This window comes from Hordeum vulgare, chromosome 2H, assembly GCF_904849725.1.
Source record: "Hordeum vulgare subsp. vulgare chromosome 2H, MorexV3_pseudomolecules_assembly, whole genome shotgun sequence".
In the NCBI taxonomy this organism is placed as follows: Eukaryota; Viridiplantae; Streptophyta; class Magnoliopsida; order Poales; family Poaceae; genus Hordeum; species Hordeum vulgare.
In genome coordinates, this window is record NC_058519.1 from 588,753,580 (window position 1) to 588,771,166 (window position 17,587).

Here is a 17,587-nt window from a genome sequence, read left to right on the forward strand (position 1 = left end):
GGGGGGGGGGGGGGGGTCCTTCTCCTCCTCGTCTGGTGGGTCCTAACTTTAAAGCTCGTTTCATGGGTGGGAAGAAAAATAAGTCAAATACGTGTTCTCGCGTTGTGGGTAACCTAGAAGTAGAGGAACACTTTGGCCAACTCTAACTCATCCCCTCTCCCTCCCCCTGGTGCCACCAGCTCACCTCTCATCCACACCCGCCGCAGGTAGCCAACCCTTCTAGGTGTTAGTTCTAGATCCGACATGATCTTCTCAAATCCGGCTCGCTCACTACTATTGATTGTCACCCTGCAACTCTCTGACCGTTTTATCATATCCCTAGATCGATCGACTTGGTCATCAAGGGTTTGGGTCTAGGCTCTTCCTCGTTAACTGAGGTCGTGAAGCAAGTGATCGAGATGGCTGACCGTAGAGGTGGGAGTTCGAGTGCACGTATGGCGGGTCAGTCTAGGTATGTTGTGTAGAAAACCAACTCAAGAGGAGCGTGGAGCAAGCTCCAGCCTCGGTCCCTAAAGAGCCTGCCCCTACTCCAAGGCCCACAAAATCTACTGCCTCTACTACAACATCCTCTCACGTGCAATCCTCCCATACTGCTGAAGTGGAAGTGGAACAAGTCCTAGATCTAAGGTATAAGGATATGATTTTCTCTAATTGTGGAGGTCGTGGGCACTATGTGGGTAATTGTGTGAAGCCTAAGTCATGTTTGATATGTGAGCAAAACCATAATGTCAAACTGTGTTGCTTGGTCCAAGGTCCAACCTACAACAGCCTTTTTTGGTACTGGTGCTAGAGGTCTTGGTTTTTACGATGTGTATGTTCCTATGGCCAATGAATACAATTGGATTAACTTTAAAAATTGTCATGTGGTGAACATTCTCAAAGGTGAGGTGGATAACACTCTGTTGATGAGTCTTCTCACTGATACCTTTTGCAAAACTAAGCACTGGCCCTGGCATATTAGAGACTTGTCAAGTAGAACTTTCCTTATTAGATTTCCACCATGGAAGAGGGTAGAGGATGTGACTGAGCCTACTGTTTTTTGCCTACCTCAAGATATTTCTGTTAAAATGAGTGAATGTAAAGGTGCTTGTGACTCTTTTGGGGAGTTGAATGAAACATGGGTCCTTATTGAAGGGATCCCTCCCAAGTGGTGTACGTGGAAGGTGTTTGCTCTTGTTGCTTCTATGTTTGGTGTTCTCACTAACGTTGATTGGAATGGTATGTTTAGAACCTTTTTGAAAATATGGGAATCAAGATTGCTTGCACGGATCCTACCAAAATTCCTTTTGAAAGGTTGATTGAAATTAAAAAGAAGTTATTCATGCTTGGCTTTACTGTGGAAGGGTTCAAACAAATTGGGGGTGTTGACTGTGTAATCAACATTGAAACTGATGAAGAAGGAGGAGATGAAGATGTTGGAGAAGAAGATCAAGTTGGATGTGAAGATGATAACCATGAGAATAAAGATAAAAAGGATCTGTTTGATGAGGACCCAACCATTGATGAGCTAGATAAGTTTAACTTCCGCCAAGAAAAATATGGTCGTTACTCTGGTAAATCTAAGGCTTTTGCCTTTTATTATATGAATCACTCTGACTCTGATCAGGAGAACTTTATTATGGAATGTGCTGCTGTTGGTGGCATACCTCCCTGGTCTCTCCTTCTGGAGATGTGTTTGTTGCTACTGTCTTAGAACCCATACCTAATGTTGCGTCTTTGCCAAATATTGGTGTGTCTGTTTGTAAAACTAATGAAGCTAATGATGTGGTGCCTACTCCTAAGGTTCCAGGGTTGAAAAGTCCAATGGATATAGAGAAATTTGGAAGTTTGGAATAATATGAAAGCCTACTTAAATATGTGGATATGGTTGTTTCTGAGGATGAAAATGATGAGGGTGGTGATGAAGAGCTGGGGATTCTCCCCCGTGAAGCATTACAGATGATACAATCCAATGGTCTTAAAGGAACTTTGCTGGACTCGGTGAACCAATCTCAGTCTCTGGTGCATGTTCCTGCTAAAAATGCTAAAGGGGGACCTGTGTTGGCATCAAAACATGGGACGAGAGGACATGGTAATGTGAGCATTATGGAGAAAGCTGCTACATACAAGATGAAAAAAATCTAGAAATTCCAAAGACATTCAAAGGTAAATCCTTCTCTTCCACTCACTCCTTTTCTTTACATGATCAAAGTACCGAGATTGGTTTGGTGTTTGGTGGGGGTATGGTAACAAAACTTGCAATTGTGGAGGACTTGGTAGTTGGGGAACAGGAAAAATGTTTAGCATTTGCTAGTGACCATCCTAAGAATGTCTTACTTGAAAACACTGATGTTCGTTATGATGATTTGGTTGGGTCCCCAATTGGAGGTACTCCTAACATACCAGTTGACAATATTGGTGGTGTTAGGTTGACCCCTATTGTCCATACCAAAAATTAAGCCTTGTGGCTTGTCTCATCCTTTTAAAATTACATAATTATGATAGGTTTGATTTTGAATATTAGGGGCTTTGGTCAACCTCGTAAAGTTCAGTGCCTGTGTGATGTTACTCCTACAACTAGTCCAGTTTTCATTGGTTTTCAAGAAACCAAAAGAGAGATTATTTTCGAGGGTTTCCACAAGGCCTTGAATAGAATGGGTGACTTCACGTGACAATTTTTGCCTGCTGATAACACTGTTGGGTGTATACTCATTGGTGTTAAAAATATGTATTTGAAGTTATTAGCTTCACCAATAACAGGTTTTACATTAAAGCTACTATTAAAAATAATAGTGATGGTTTTGTTTGTCATCTAGTGGTGGTGTATGGGTCTTCTTATGAAGTTAAAATGGAATTCATTGTTGAACTTCATGATATCTTGGAAGCTCCTTCTTACCCTATCCTTTGTTGTGGTGACTTTAATTTAGTTATAGGAGATCATGACAAATGTAGTGATTTAGTTAACTAATAGAATACTTTCCTTTTTAATGATTGGATCAACAGATGGGGACTGATGGAGATTTATATCTCTAATAAAAGGTATTTTTAGTCCAATAATCAAGGGGTCCTAATCTTTGCTTTGTTAGATAGAGTGTTCACTTATATGTACTGGGATGCTCACTTTCATTTGTCTTCCCTCACTTCTCTCCCCAGGGTTGGCAATGACTATACTCCTTTGATTTTGGACACTGGTGCTCGAAAAAACCCTAGTCCTAGGATGTTTAGATTTGAGAAATGGTGGCTTTTCCAACCTGGTTTTGAATAGGTTGTTCGTGAGGCCCGGAATGCTAACTCTACCTCTTCTAATTTTCTTGAGAAATGGATGATCAAGAACAAGAACCTTAGTAAAAAATTGAAGCGTTGGAGTATCAACCTTAAAGGTGATATGAAAAAAGGCCCTCCATATGGAGTTTGATATTCTGGATGTTTGAGCTAAATCCCAACAACTGTCTGTTGCTGACTTTGATAAGATGAAAAAATTTAAAATGATTTGGATGAAATATAGAAGAAAGAGGAGACTGCTCTTTAGCAGACATCTAGAGATAGGATGATTTTGGAGGGTGACCGCCATAATGCATACTTTCATGCTTTGGCCAATCATAGGCACATGAAAAGCCATTTACCTGAGTTGATGGGGGCATGAAGGCGTGGTCACACACACTCAAGATATGCTTAAGGTTTCTATTGATTTTTATAAAAAAACCTTTTGCTTTTGAACCTAAGCCTCATATTCATCTAGATGCTAATTTCTAGGATGATACCGACATGGTATCTGAATCAGATAGATGCAGTTTAGAGAGAACCTTTTCCGTGGAGGAGATCAAGCGCTCCATCATGAGCTCTTATGCTTGTGGTGATCCTGGTCCTCATGGTTTATCCTTTCTTTTTTATCAGAAAATTTGTGATCTTATTAAGCGTGATTTTACATGGATGGTCAGGGACTTTGAAAATGGCTCCTAAGATATTCATAGGCTCAATTTTGCTTTTATTGCCCTCATTCCCAAAGTGTCTCAAGCCATAGATATGAGGAACTTTAGACCTATAAGCCTTAGCAATTGTGCTATTTTTTTCAAGGCCATGACCACCAGGGCATCCCCTCTTTGTGATAAGCTCATTTCCTCTAATCAAACTCCTTTTTATTAAAGGGAGGTTCATTTTGGAAAGTGTGGTGATGCACATGAAGTCATTCATGAGGTTCATAAATTTGGGGATGGTGGGCTCATTTTGAAGCTAAACTATGTGATGGGGTTATAGTCCTAGGGTAGGGTCATAGGCCTACCCTATAGGTCCTACCCAAGGACTACCCCTCCCAAAGGACAAGAGCCTTAGTCAGTTCTGACTGAATTAAGGAATCCCCGTCATCGAGTCGGTAGCAGATCCTCGATGACGTCCAGTCGGAGAGTAACATTCGGAGCGTATCTAGCTGACCGACTGGATACCACTCGGTACACCGTGACCCCTATGGGGGGAAACGGTCGTACATTTCCAGGTGCATTTATTCGCATTTAGGTCGTCCGTTACCTGTAACGTACACATTCAATCGCCACTACTCCGCCCCTGAATTAGAACCGTTGTGGAGGGCAGCGCACTCTATATAAGCCACCCTCCCCCACTGGTAAAGGGGTTAGAAAATCATTGTATTCCATATTCCACTCGACAACAAGCTCCGAGAGCACTAAGACGTAGGGCTGTTACCTCCACCGCAGAGGGGCCTGAACTCATACAACCTCGCCGTAGCTAGGACTCTTCCCATCTCATTCGAACCCTACACATCTACTGTCAGGCTTATACCCACGACAGTTGGCGCCCACCGACCTGAGTACAACTTACTCTCGGGGACTCTTACCGTAAGTGCACTCCGACTGCAACAACTACTCGCACTCGGTAATCCTATCTACAAACACAATCAAACTCAAGGCAAAATGTATAAAGACAACTGTCGGTGCAAGCACTCGACAGAAGTCTCGGGGACTACACCCACTGGGTTCACTCAGAGTGAACCCATTGCAAACAACAGCTGCTATTCAAGAACACCAAGTGGGTTACAGGGGAAAAGTAAATACTTACTAGACCACTTACTCGGATATCATCGCGCAGCTCCAAGCTCCGCTGGTACAAGGCCGCAATGGAGTCGTAGGCCCTCTTGGCTTCTCCAGCCATCAGCTCCGCCTGCACCATAGCCCCCTTGGCCGCTCCCACCTGCTCCTCCGGAAGACGCTGGATGTTGAATTCAGCATTCGACGAACCTGGAATCGTCGGAGATTCCTGAGGCATCCCAAGGTCCGCCCCAGTCGGCTCCTCATCCACCAGCACTGGTTCAGTCGGTGGCGGCGCCTCTGTCGGCAGCACGTCGGCGGCGAGAGCGGCAGCGGGAGGAGCAGCCTCAAGAACAGGCTCCACAGCTGGGTCAGCTCTCCCCTGGTCGCCCTCATCCAGGCAGATCGCCCGTGACAGGCCGAATGACACGAGGTCTCAAAAAAAGAAAGAAGCATGTGGCTGGGACGCGATAGTATAAAACACTCGACGTTCCTACAACGCACCTGGCTGAGACGAGACGACGTTGTCCGTGTCCATGGGGTCGTCTTCCTGACGCGCCGGAGAGGTGGCAGAAGTAGCGACCCTGTCGAGTGAGATCCATTCGGCCAGTAAACAGAAGTTCACTCGGATATCAGAAAGAATTGAAAGCTGAGTACACTTACGTGGAGGTGACGGGGACAGCGACCCTCATTCGCGGCAGAGCCTTCCGAGGTTTAGGCCCACTCGGCTTGGGCGCCTTAGAAGATTGGCCCCCGGGCTCAGCGGCGGCATCCCTGGTCCTCTTAGTGCTCCGAACACTCGGGACCACTGGAGCAGTAGGCGGAGCACTCGAAGACGCGGGAGGAGCTGAGGGGACAGCGGGCTCGTGTCGGCGCTTGGTCCGATGCTCCAGTTGCGGAGGTGGCGAGTCCTGCTCCTCGTCTTCTTCCTCTTCCTCGCTGCTCTCCTCCTCCGGTTCCCCGCTGTCGGAGACGTACTCGGCGCTCTCCACACTGCCCTCCTGGCTGCCTTCCTCCTCTTCCTCCTCCGGATTCCCATTCGAGACGGGGGAGAACCAGTTGGTCCATGCCTGCATAAATTTCAGTCGGAAACATTAGACATCACACGGAGATATAGACAAACGACAGGAATTAAGACAGTTCAATGCACTCGACAAGTGCCACTCACCTGATTCGGTGGAGGATGATCCGCGCTGTAAGGCTTCACTCGCCGAGCTCCTTTGGGGTTCTCGCAGGGACCCGTGATTTGGAGCACCCACGAGGTCACCCTCTCCTCAGTCACGCCCACCACGTTGGTCCGAGTGGAGTCTTCGGGCCCCGTGTAATGCCACATGGCATGGTCGCGAGCCTGCAGAGGCTGGATCCGCTGACCTAGGAAGACTTCCAGCAGGTCTATACCGGTGACCCCCCTCCTGACGACGTCCACGAGTGCCTCAACCAAGGGCTGGATGTCGTTCTTCTCTACCTTCGAGAGCGCGAGCTGCTTAGGCGGGGCGGGCCGATCTAGACTAAAAGGAGGCAGCCCAGTCGACGCATTCGGACAGGCGATATCCTGGCAGTAGAACCACGTCGACTGCCAGTTCCTAACCGACTCGCTTAACTGGAGAGCAGGATAGCTACTCCGACTCTTCTTCTGGAATCCTAAACCCCCGCAGAGCTGGAGGAGGTGCGTCTTATCATCCGACTGGCTAAGTCGTTTAATGGTTTGAGATCGGGCGGAGAAGATGTGTTTGAACAAACCCCAATGGGGAGGGCAGCCGATGAAACACTCACATAAAACTATGAAGGCAGAAAGATGGGCAATGACATTCGGAGGAAAATGGTGAAGTTGGGCTCCGAAGTGATTCATGATGCCCTTGAAGAAAGGATGCGAGGGCAAAGAAAAACCTCGGTGGACGTGGCTGAGCAGCAGGACGCGCTCCCCCTCCCGAGGCGCTGGCTTGACCTCGTTCTCCGCCGGCAGCCTCCAGGACTTGTGCACGATCATCCCGTGCTCCACAAGCTGCAGCAGATCCCCCTCCGTCACCGTGGAGGGGAGGAAATCGCCCTGGATCCATCCCGCCGGCAGCGGCCGCTGTCGCCGTTGAGCAGCCGCCGCCGTCTTCCCCTTCTTCTTCCTCGCCTCCATCTTGCTGGTCTGACCCTTGGTCATGGCGGCGGCTGCGAGCCCTCGGGAGGAAGGAGAAGGGAGGAGTGTAGGAGCGCTGGGGGTAGAGAGAAGGGCGGAGCAGGCGAGAGCAAGGGATTCGGCGAGCGTAACAGAGAAGCCTCGGCACCGAGATTTATATAGGGTTCCGACTGGGTCGCTGGCAAGTGGCCCCGAAACCTTATCCCCCCGACCCACCGCGGCAATATTAGTGGAGAGGTTGAAGGCGCAAGAATCGAGGCATCAGTCGCTACTCGAGCGCGCTGGCGTCATCCCCGGTGAGCGTGTGGAAACCGAAATTTGAGGATCCCGGAAAATCCGGCGCTGTCAGAAGATGCCGCCGAAGTACTCGGTTCCCGACAGTCTGTGTCGCGAGTACTTCCACTCGGATCGTCGATCAGAAAAGTCAAAATGGACCGAGGCAAGCAACGCCCAAGCCGAGTCCGTTCCAGTCGGATCCAACTTCAAACATCGCTTCGTCGTTCCAACCCCAATCCATTCGGGGACTAATGATGGGGTTATAGTCCTAGGATAGGGTCATAGGCCTGCCCTATAGGTCCTACCCAAGGACTACCCCTCCCAAAGGACAAGGGCCTTAGTCAGTTCCGACTGAATTAAGGAATCCTCGTCATCCAGTCGGTAGCAGATCCTCGATGACGTCCAGTCGGAGAGTAACATTCGGAGCATATCTAGCTGACCGACTGGATACCACTCGGTACACCGTGACCCCTGTGGGGGGAAACGGTCGTACGTTTCCAGGTGCATTTATTCGCATTTAGGTCGTCCGTTACCTGTAACGTACACATTCAATCGCCACTACTCCGTCCCTGAATCAGAACCGTTGTGGAGGGCAGCGCACTCTATATAAGCCACCCTCCCCCACTGGTAAAGGGGTTAGAAAATCATTGTATTCCATATTCCACTCGACAACAAGCTCCGAGAGCACTGAGACGTAGGGCTGTTACCTCCACCGCAGAGGGGCCTGAACTCATACAACCTCGCCGTAGCTAGGACTCTGCCCATCTCATTCGAACCCTACACATCTACTGTCAGGCTTATACCCACGACACTATGAGAAAGCATATGCCATAGTTGACTCGGATTTTCTTAGAGAAATGCTCCGTTCGAGGGGCTTCGGTGAGAAATGTTATCATTATCATGTGTCATTAATAGGTGCGTTCCCAGTCATCACCACAAGTAAAGCAAAATAAAGAGGCTACGTGAATCGATCAATGTACTCTTATCTTATTTCACTCATGGGGTAGAGAATGTGGGATCAGATGCCAAACTGAATGTGGTGTTCCATTCTCTCTCTCTCTACAACAATGCAATCTTACATTCAATACATTCATTCATCAGCAAAGAAATTCCCACAAAACAAAATTTCTTGCTGGTGCTTGGCACACGGTTGGAGGCATGGGGAGGGGATCTCACGAGATGATGAGTTCCTGCCGGAGGAGGGGATACGATGAGGGGAGCAAGGGTTAGACGCCTCTATCTGGCCATAAGGAGTCGCCGTTGCTGCGCCATAACCTCGGAGTTCCTCGTGTGAGCCATGGAGGTCCGCCTCCACCTGCAAGTACTTCGCTCCGCCGCGCCTTATCCGCGCGCCGCCGCCGTTCTGCATTGAGCAGACGCATCATTCCAAGTCACTGTAGCTGTCGCGTTGATTTGATCCAGAAACTGTGCTCGAGCGCCGAAACGGGGGCAGCAAGCGGGCAGAGGTACGACCGCGGAGGCGGGTGGGTTGAGATCGACAACAGTGGTGGTTGAGGTCGGCCGCGGCGGCGAGTGGTGTGGCAGCAGCCTGGGCATAGGCCAGGGTGGACCAGGGTCGACGCGATGCGCTCGAGCGCCGCAATGGGGGCAGTGAGCGGGGAGAGGTACAACCGCGGAGGCAGGTGGGTTGTGATCGACAGCGGTGGTGGTTGAGGTTGGCCGCGGCGGCGAGTGGTGTGGCAGCGGCCTGGGCACAGGCCAGGGTGGCCCAGGGTCGACGGGATAAGGCGATGCGTACGGGTATAATTTTTGCAGCGAATCTTTTTTTCTTTTGCGTTGCAGATAAATGATGAAGCACGGGTTGAATAACAAAAATTACAGGGGCTTTCTTATAAAAATGCCGTGGTGGGTTTTCCGGCGGAAGCAATAGCCGCTTTATTATTAGGTATAGATTGTACATGGATGGTTAGGGACTTTGAAAATGGCTCCTAAGGTATTCATAGGCTCAATTTTGCTATTATTGCCCTCATTCCCAAAGTGTCTCAAGCCATAGATACGAGGAACTTTAGACCTATAAGCCTTAACAATTGTGCTATTTTTTCAAGGCCATGACCACCACGGCATCCCCTCTTTGTGATAAGCTCAACTCCTTTTTATTAAAGGGAGGTTCATTTTGGAAAGTGTGGTGATGCACATGAAGTCATTCATGAGGTTCATAAATTTGGGGATGGTGGGCTCATTTTGAAGCTAAACTATGAGAAAGCATATGCCATAGTTGACTCGGATTTTCTTAGAGAAATGCTTCGTTCGAGGGACTTCGGTGAGAAATGCTATCATTATCATGTGTCATTAATAGGTGCGTTCCCAGTCATCACCACGTGTTGTATTCTGAACATTTCCTTTAGATTTTATCTTTTTTATTTTTTGCATGTGTTTTCGGCTTTTTTAGGTGGGTTTCTCCTTTTTTTCGGTGTTCCAATTTTTCACCTCTTTCTTAGCTTTTAGACTAAATAAATTTGATTTTCTTGGTAAAAAACGCTTTTTTCTCTCTCTGAAAAGCATGGTTTTTCTTGCACCAGAGACATGGATTTACTTCCACGAGAGACACGCCGTGCCTCTCAAAAATAAAAATAAAAAAAAAGTTTTTTCTTCTTCTTTGAAAGGCACGGATTTGCTTTTCGCGAGAAGGTGCCTCTCGGAGGCGAAGAAAAAATTGTGTTTTTTTGTTTCTTTCGCGAAAGGCACGATTTTGCTTTCGTGAGAGGCATAGACGCGCCTCCCGAAAATAAAAAATGTGTTTTTTATTTTATTTTCTTTGGCGAGAGGACGGTTTTGCTTCCGCGAGAGGCACATATTTGCTTCCTCGGAAATAAAAAAATGCGCTTTTCGTTGTTTTTTCGCGGGAGACACGGTTTTGCTTCCGCAAGAGTCATGAGTTTGCTTCTGTGAGAGACACGAGCATGCCTCTTAGAAACAAAAAATATGTGTGTTTTTCTTTCGCGAGAGACATATTTTTACCGTTTGATTTTTTCGTGAAAAAAAGTTCATCAAACGTATTGACATGGATCTAGTTTTGAAGATGTCAACCCAAAAAATCCAATGATAAAAATAGTCCGAGATTTGAACACACGGTTTAAAAGATAAAACATTTTGAAAATACAAAAAAAAACCTTCAATGTTACGACAAGTGACACACACCACTTATCGCAACCTCAAAATGTGTGACAAATCTTTGAAAGAAGTACTACTATTTAATTAATGATTTGAAAAGCTTTATGGATCTCAACTCCTTATCCGTCTCCGTGTGTGTATTATAGGCCCCTATGCAAAGGCATACTTTTGAAGGAAACCGAGTCCGTCTAGTATACGAAGAGTTTAATTCCGTCTAGTACCCGGTATGAGCAGCGAGGTATGCTCGGGTCGAGTTGCATTGTGCTTTTATTTTAGTTTACCTGTTGCCTTGACCATCGGCACCGGTTTTTGTGTTTGCGCGAACCGTCTACAGCAAATCTAGTCGGTAACTTTCTAAAGTGGAGTTCGATCCAAAAGAGATGGACGTCGTCGCGGAACCTTGGAAGATCTACCAGCTAGACCTCGTGAGTTTTGGACACGAAAGCGACGGGGTTGGCAACCGCGGCCTGGTAACACCGGCCACCGGGGTCCCCTCGCTCCCTGTCGGGACCGTTACGATTCTCTGCGTCGACGGCTCCGTGGTGACCAGGAAAGCCTGCGACCTCAACGTCCTCGACAGAAGCTGCTTCTACCCTGGTGAGGTCGTCGCCTCCGCGTCGGACCCCGGCGGTCAAATCGGCGTCGTCACCAACGTCAACGTAGCGGTCGACCTGATCGAGGACAGTGTCCGCGGCGAGCCGGCGGCGGCGAAGATCATCAAGGGTGTGCCACCATCTCGCCTGCGGCGCGTTAAAGCGCTCTGCCTGGATGACTACGTCGTGTCCGGGCCGTGGCTTGGCCGGGTCATCGAGGTGTCCACTGATGTCTACGTGCTATTCGACGACGGCGCCATGTGCAAGGTCGCCAACGCGGAGTCCACGATGCTACGATCAGTGGCCAAGGCCGATGCCCATTACCGCCCTGAGATGAATATCCCGTTTTACCCGGGGCAGCGGGTGACCGGCGACCCATGTGCCGTCTTCAAGGCCTCCCGGTGGCTCAATGGCCATTGGAGGCCGGACCGTATAGTAGGCACCGTCACCAAGCTCGAGATGTCGGGCGTCCTCGTTTACTGGATCGCGTCGGCGCACGGCGGCACCGGGCAACAGCACGTTCAGGAGTTTGCTCCCCCGGCCTATCAGAACCCTGGCAGTCTGACATTCTTTTGCTCCGCGTCTGATTGCACCTGGGCCGTAGCCGACATGTGCTTCCTTCGGAAAAACAGTGACTCACTTCACGCCGCCGGCGAGACCAACAACAAGGGTGCTGGCGATGGCAATCACCAGGGGGATCAGCCCGTCGCATGTTCAGACGACGAATATGACACGACAGAAGAAGATGAGCGGGAATCGCCTACAGTCCTGACAAAGCAGCAGCAGGAGACGAGGTTTTACCGGAAGCAGCTAAGGAAGGAATACTTCCATGGGCAGAGGAGGACACGATGCCTGGATGTCGGGAGGCATGTGGAGTTGGACCAACTGCCCATGAGCGTTGCTAGCACACGCAGCACCGTCGACGTGCTGTGGCAGGACGGCACACGGCAGCTTGGTGCACCATCGACGTCCGTCGTCCCCTTCAGGATCGTGAACGAGCAAGAGTTTCTCCCAGGGCAGTATGTTGTCGACAACGCCTTTCCCGCGCCAAATGTCCATGTCGATGCTGCCACCGGTGTTGCTGGCGACGACGACGGCTCGGGAGCATCAACTAGTGTCAAAGCTGCTGCCGATGGTGGTACCGAACTGACGAGGCGTGTGGGCTTTGTCAGAAGCCTGAATTGCAAGGACCAGATGGTGCACGTCTCGTGGTTCAAAGCGGCGTCGCGCCCCGGCCAAGCAAGAGAGATCGACTGCAACGATACCGTGAGCGCTTACAACCTAGAAAGGGAACCTGACCACTATGCTTACTATGGAGATGTCGTTGTTCGTCTGGTACCATCAGGACCAACCGACAGCCCAATTGCACCGCCGTCACAGGGCAACAGTAAGAAGAAAGCCGCCGTCGTGGCCACCACCGATCTTTCATGGGTCGGGCGTGTGGTAGACCTTCCTGATGGCCTTGTCCAAGTCAAGTGGGGTGATGGTACCACGTCAACGGTATGTATATTCTTTCCGCACTTGCATTCTCTACTCAATTCATTCACAACTCTTTTTGACATGGAACATTTCAGGTGTTTCCTTACGAGATCTGTGTCGTCAGCAAACAGAACTACGAGGAACTAGAGGCTGAAATGGGCGATTGGGTGGAGGACGACGGCATTGATCCACCCCAAGAACCGGCTACCGACAACACGGTATCTATTCTCTCAAGCACCAAACATTTTTCATATCAATTTTACTTCTTTTTTTAATTGACGATCTCCTTGCTCTCGGTTTTCATTTCATTGACAACCCATAACTAGGAGCTTCTCAATTTAAAAATAGTTAACTGAATATCCATTTTCCAATTAATAATGTGGTGGACTTCTTTCTCTAGGAAAATCATCCACAAAACCTAACTCACGATGGCAACGTCAATGGCAACGAGGATCATGCGGATGGAGATGGCCCTGCCGCGATAACAACAGGCCGGCTAGGTTCTGCCGGCCGGTTTGTGATCGGATGGGCAAGCAATGTGTTAGCTCGAGGTAATAGTTATCTAGCGGATTGGTCTTCATGGCCGTTATCAAGCTCCAAGTTATATGCAGCCGCGGAAAATGTGGCAACGCCCGAGACAGTACCGGGTGGTGGTGGCGGTCCTAGCAATGAAGCTGCAATGGAGGTCACCGACGTGGTTGTGGCAAGCGGCGATTCTGTCAGTGAGGGAAAGGAGACTGCAGATGCTAACGTCAATGAGGAGCCGTTATGTGCTCCGCGTTTTGATATAGTACGAGATAGCCCTCCGGATCACCATTACCTTGACACCGCGGCCCAGGTAAGATTCAATTAACAGTGCTCCACTTAATGTCCTAATCTACGTAGCTGAATTGAGAAGTTGGCTAGTTAGTTAGGCATTGCTGCTATTTTTGGTGGCTTTCGAATGCAGTCGTTTTTCTTTTATGATACTCCCTCCGTAAAGAATACAAAAACATTTACTTTCTCTGTAAATTAATATAAGAGTGTTTATAGATAACTAAAATAGTGATGTAAACACTCTTATATTAATTTATGTTTTTCAAAATCAAGCGATGATGTGTGAACATAATGTGGTCATCATCATTGAAGATTATGTTTTTTTCTCCCGTTGCAACGCACGGGCCGTTTTGCTAGTCCAACTAATGCTCTACCTTCCCGGCGGACGAAATGCAGGACGCCTACTGCGAAAGGAGGTGGGTCAAGATAGTGCAGAGAGAGTGGAAAATACTAGAAAACAACTTACCAGGTACTAGAGCTGCCTTTTATGGTTACACGTACGTGTAATGAGCATGCCTTATGAATTGAATTCACTTTATGTGTATATATGCAGATACCATCTACGTGCGAGCATTTGAGGACCGCATAGATCTGCTCCGGGCTGTCATGGTGGGCGCTAGAGAAACACCATACCACGATGGGCTCTTCTTCTTCGACTTGCAGCTGCCACCGTCCTACCCGGCCGCACCGCCATATGTGTACTATCACTCGTTCGGTTTCCGTCTCAATCCTAATCTATACGCCTCCGGCACGGTGTGCCTCAGCCTTCTCAACACCTTTGGCGGCGAGGGCACAGAGATCTGGTCACCGGTGACGTCGACCCTGCTACAAGTTCTTGTCTCCATCCAGGGCCTCGTCCTCAACAACCAGCCCTACTACAATGAGGCTGGGTATGAAGCTCTGGTCGGCATGCCCGAGGGCTTCCGCAATGCATTGCCTTACAACGAGAATGCCTACGTACTCACCCTACGGACTATGCTCCACCTACTACGCCGACCACCTTTGGGGTTTGAGGAGTTTGTGAAGGACCACTTCCGCCACCGAGGGAGGTTAATACTGAGGGCATGCGAGGCATATCTTCAAGGATGCGAAATTGGAACGCTTTGTAGCGAGGCTTGTGCCACAAAGAGGAGCAGCGAGCGGTCGTGCTCAGCTGGGTTAAGGTTAACGCTCGCCAATCTGGTGCCAAGGCTCGTTACGACATTTGCGGAGATCGGTACCGAGGAATGTGTGTAATGTTGAGAATTTTGTTCTAGTATTAGGAGGATGCACAAAATGGCATTGTGCTTTCGCTACTACATGTCCAAACTCGTGTGCTATGAAATTAGTGTTTCAGTTGAGATTAAACCAGTAGGGGAGACGTGCTGTCCAGGAGGGGCACGCACCCGACCAACATGCATTTTTAATTATATTGATAATTTCTTAAAACCATATTCTTTTTTATGTTTGAAATATACCTTAAAGGTAATAATAAATATATTATTATATTTTCATATTTATAATTAAGCTTATATTTTGTGTTATATTTGCATTGCGTCTTGAATATGAGATTCGAAGGAAAACTCAGTTGCATGTTGGAAACATAAGCACCAATATGATCAATTGTCATGCCTTTAAGACTAGCTCATGTATTGATGATGATATTGTTTTCTTGATCATGAACATTATTAGGACGCTATCAATAAGGAAAACACCTTGTTATCAGATCAATAGAGTTGGATAGAACCAACTTATGAATTACTTTGAGATCACATTGTTATTATGTTATCGGTATTTTTTTCATATAAAGTGTTAAAGTTTACTTAGTTCTTTCTTAGGCAATGAGAATATCATACGCCGAGCTCGATGTCATGGGATATGTGTAGTGTTGATATTTGTGTTTTGGTGTTAGTTAGGAGGATAGACAAAATGGTATAGTGTTTTTGCTACTATGTCCAAAATCATGTGCTACCAAATTAGTGATTTCCATTAGATCAGTGATTTTCTTAAGCACGGACTACTTTATGTTCAAAATATGTTTTAGTGGCAATAACAAATGTATTACCCCATCTGATCCAAATTAATTGATGCAACTTTAGTATAGTTGTACTAAAGATGCGTCAATTAATTTGGATGAGGGAGAATATTATATTTTCATGTTCATAACTAAATTTATATTTGTGTTGTAATTGCATTGTGTCTTGAATATGAGGTTAGGAGGAAAACTCAATTGTATGTGTAGAAACATAAACACGAATATGATTGCTATTCATTTCTCTAAAACTAGCTCATGTATTGATGATCATCTTATTTTCTTGATCATGAACATGTTAGGACACTATAATTAATGAGAACACCTTGTTTTCTGCACATAAAAGAGAGTTTTATTCCGATACTATAGTGTTACAATCGAGAGTCAAAATATCCTCAATACAAGAAGGACCTTGGTTGAGCCAGACCGCCATGACACATTCCCTAGGACTATAATTTGCCAAACGATCTACCACACAATTTTGTTCACATCGAATATTCTAGGGAATAAACTCCTTGTCGGAACACAAAGCCTTTATCTCAAGACGAGATGCGCATAAGCAGAATGGGACAGAGCTTCACCGAAGAACACTGCTAATGCCTCCGAGGAATCAGATTGTACAACGACTCGAAAGTTCATAAGTTGAATAGCAAGAGACATACCTTGCATGATCACATGTAACTCGACCTCGAGCGCTTTGTCGCAATTAAAGATATAGCGATAGGGTGAAAATATTTCCGAACCATCTCCTCTCCTCAGTATCATGCCTTCCGCACGTGTGCCACGCTCTAAATAAAAGGAACCATCAATGGACAATGCGGTGTAGCCAGGCGGTGCTACTTCTCAAACAACAGCGCCAAAAATTGACACATTGACGGAGACTGGGCTTGCGTTGGTTTTTCCCTTGAAGAGGAAAGGGTGATGCAGCACAGGAGCAGTAAGTATTTCCCTCAGTTTGAGAACCAAGGTATCGATGCAGAAGGAGGGTCTCGTCAAGTCCAGAGTACCTGCGCAAACACAAACAAGCTTGCACCCAACGCTTCAAAGGGGTTGTCAATTCCTTCAAGACTGTTTGCAAAGTGAGATCTGAAGGCGAAAAGTGCAACGAAGTAAAAAGTATGAGGCTGAAAATATGGTGTGAAGTAGACCCGGGGGCCATAGTGTTCACTAGAGGCTTCTCTCAAAATAGCAAATATCACGGTGGGAGAACAAATTACCGTCGAGCAATTGATAGAACCGCGCAAAGTCATGACGATATCTAAGGCAATGATCATACATATAGGCATCACGTCCTAGACAAGTAGACCGATACTTTCTGCATCTACTACTATTACTCCATACATCGACCGCTATCTAGCATGCATCTAGTGTATTGAGTTCATGATGAACAGAGCAACGCCTTATGCAAGATGACATGATGTAGAGGGATAATCTCAAACCAATGATGAAAACCCCATCTTTTTACCCTTGATGGCAACAACATGATGCGTGCGTCGCTACCCCTTCTGTCACTGGGTGAGGTCACCGCACGGTATGAACCCAAAACCAAGCACTTCTCCCATTGCAAGAATCATAGATCTAGTTGGCCAGACAAAACCCACAACTCGAAGAGAATTACAAGGATATGAAATCATGCATAAGAGAGATCAGAAGAAACTCAAATAAGATTCATAGATAATCTGATCATAAATCCACAATTCATCGGATCTTGACAAACACACCGCAAAAGAAGATTACATCGGATAGATCTCCATGAAGATCATGGAGAACTTTGTATTGAAGATCCAAGAGAGAGAAGAAGCCATCTAGATACTAACTATGGACCCGTAGGTCTATGGTGAACTACTCACGCATCATCGGAGAGGTCATGGTGTTGATGAAGAAGCCCTCTGTATTCGAATCCCCCCTCCGGCAAGGCACCAGAACGTGCCCCAGATGGGATCTTGCGGAGACAGAAGCTTGGGGCGGCGAAAAAGTGATTTCGATGATCACCTGATTTTTTTTGGGATTTTTAGGGAATATATAGGCACAAGCATGTGGGCCGCGGCCTCCCCCCTGGCCGTGGGGTGAGGGCTTGTGGGGCCCATGAGGCTCCCCTGCCTTGGCTCTCAAGCTTCCCGATCTTCTTCTGTTACGA

The 17,587-nt window shown here is 47.4% G+C and overlaps 1 protein-coding gene across 1 annotated transcript; it reads left to right on the top strand.

The window, feature by feature from the left end:
• Positions 1 to 10,931: 10,931 nt before the first annotated feature.
• On the top strand, positions 10,932 to 14,675 carry LOC123430655 (probable ubiquitin-conjugating enzyme E2 23). Its single transcript, XM_045114506.1, has 6 exons — positions 10,932 to 11,181; positions 11,308 to 12,652; positions 12,712 to 12,841; positions 13,024 to 13,461; positions 13,836 to 13,908; positions 13,993 to 14,675. Exons 1-6 carry the CDS (start codon positions 10,932 to 10,934, stop codon positions 14,673 to 14,675), a joined length of 2,919 nt encoding a protein of 972 aa, XP_044970441.1.
• The last annotated feature ends 2,912 nt before the right edge of the window (positions 14,676 to 17,587 follow it).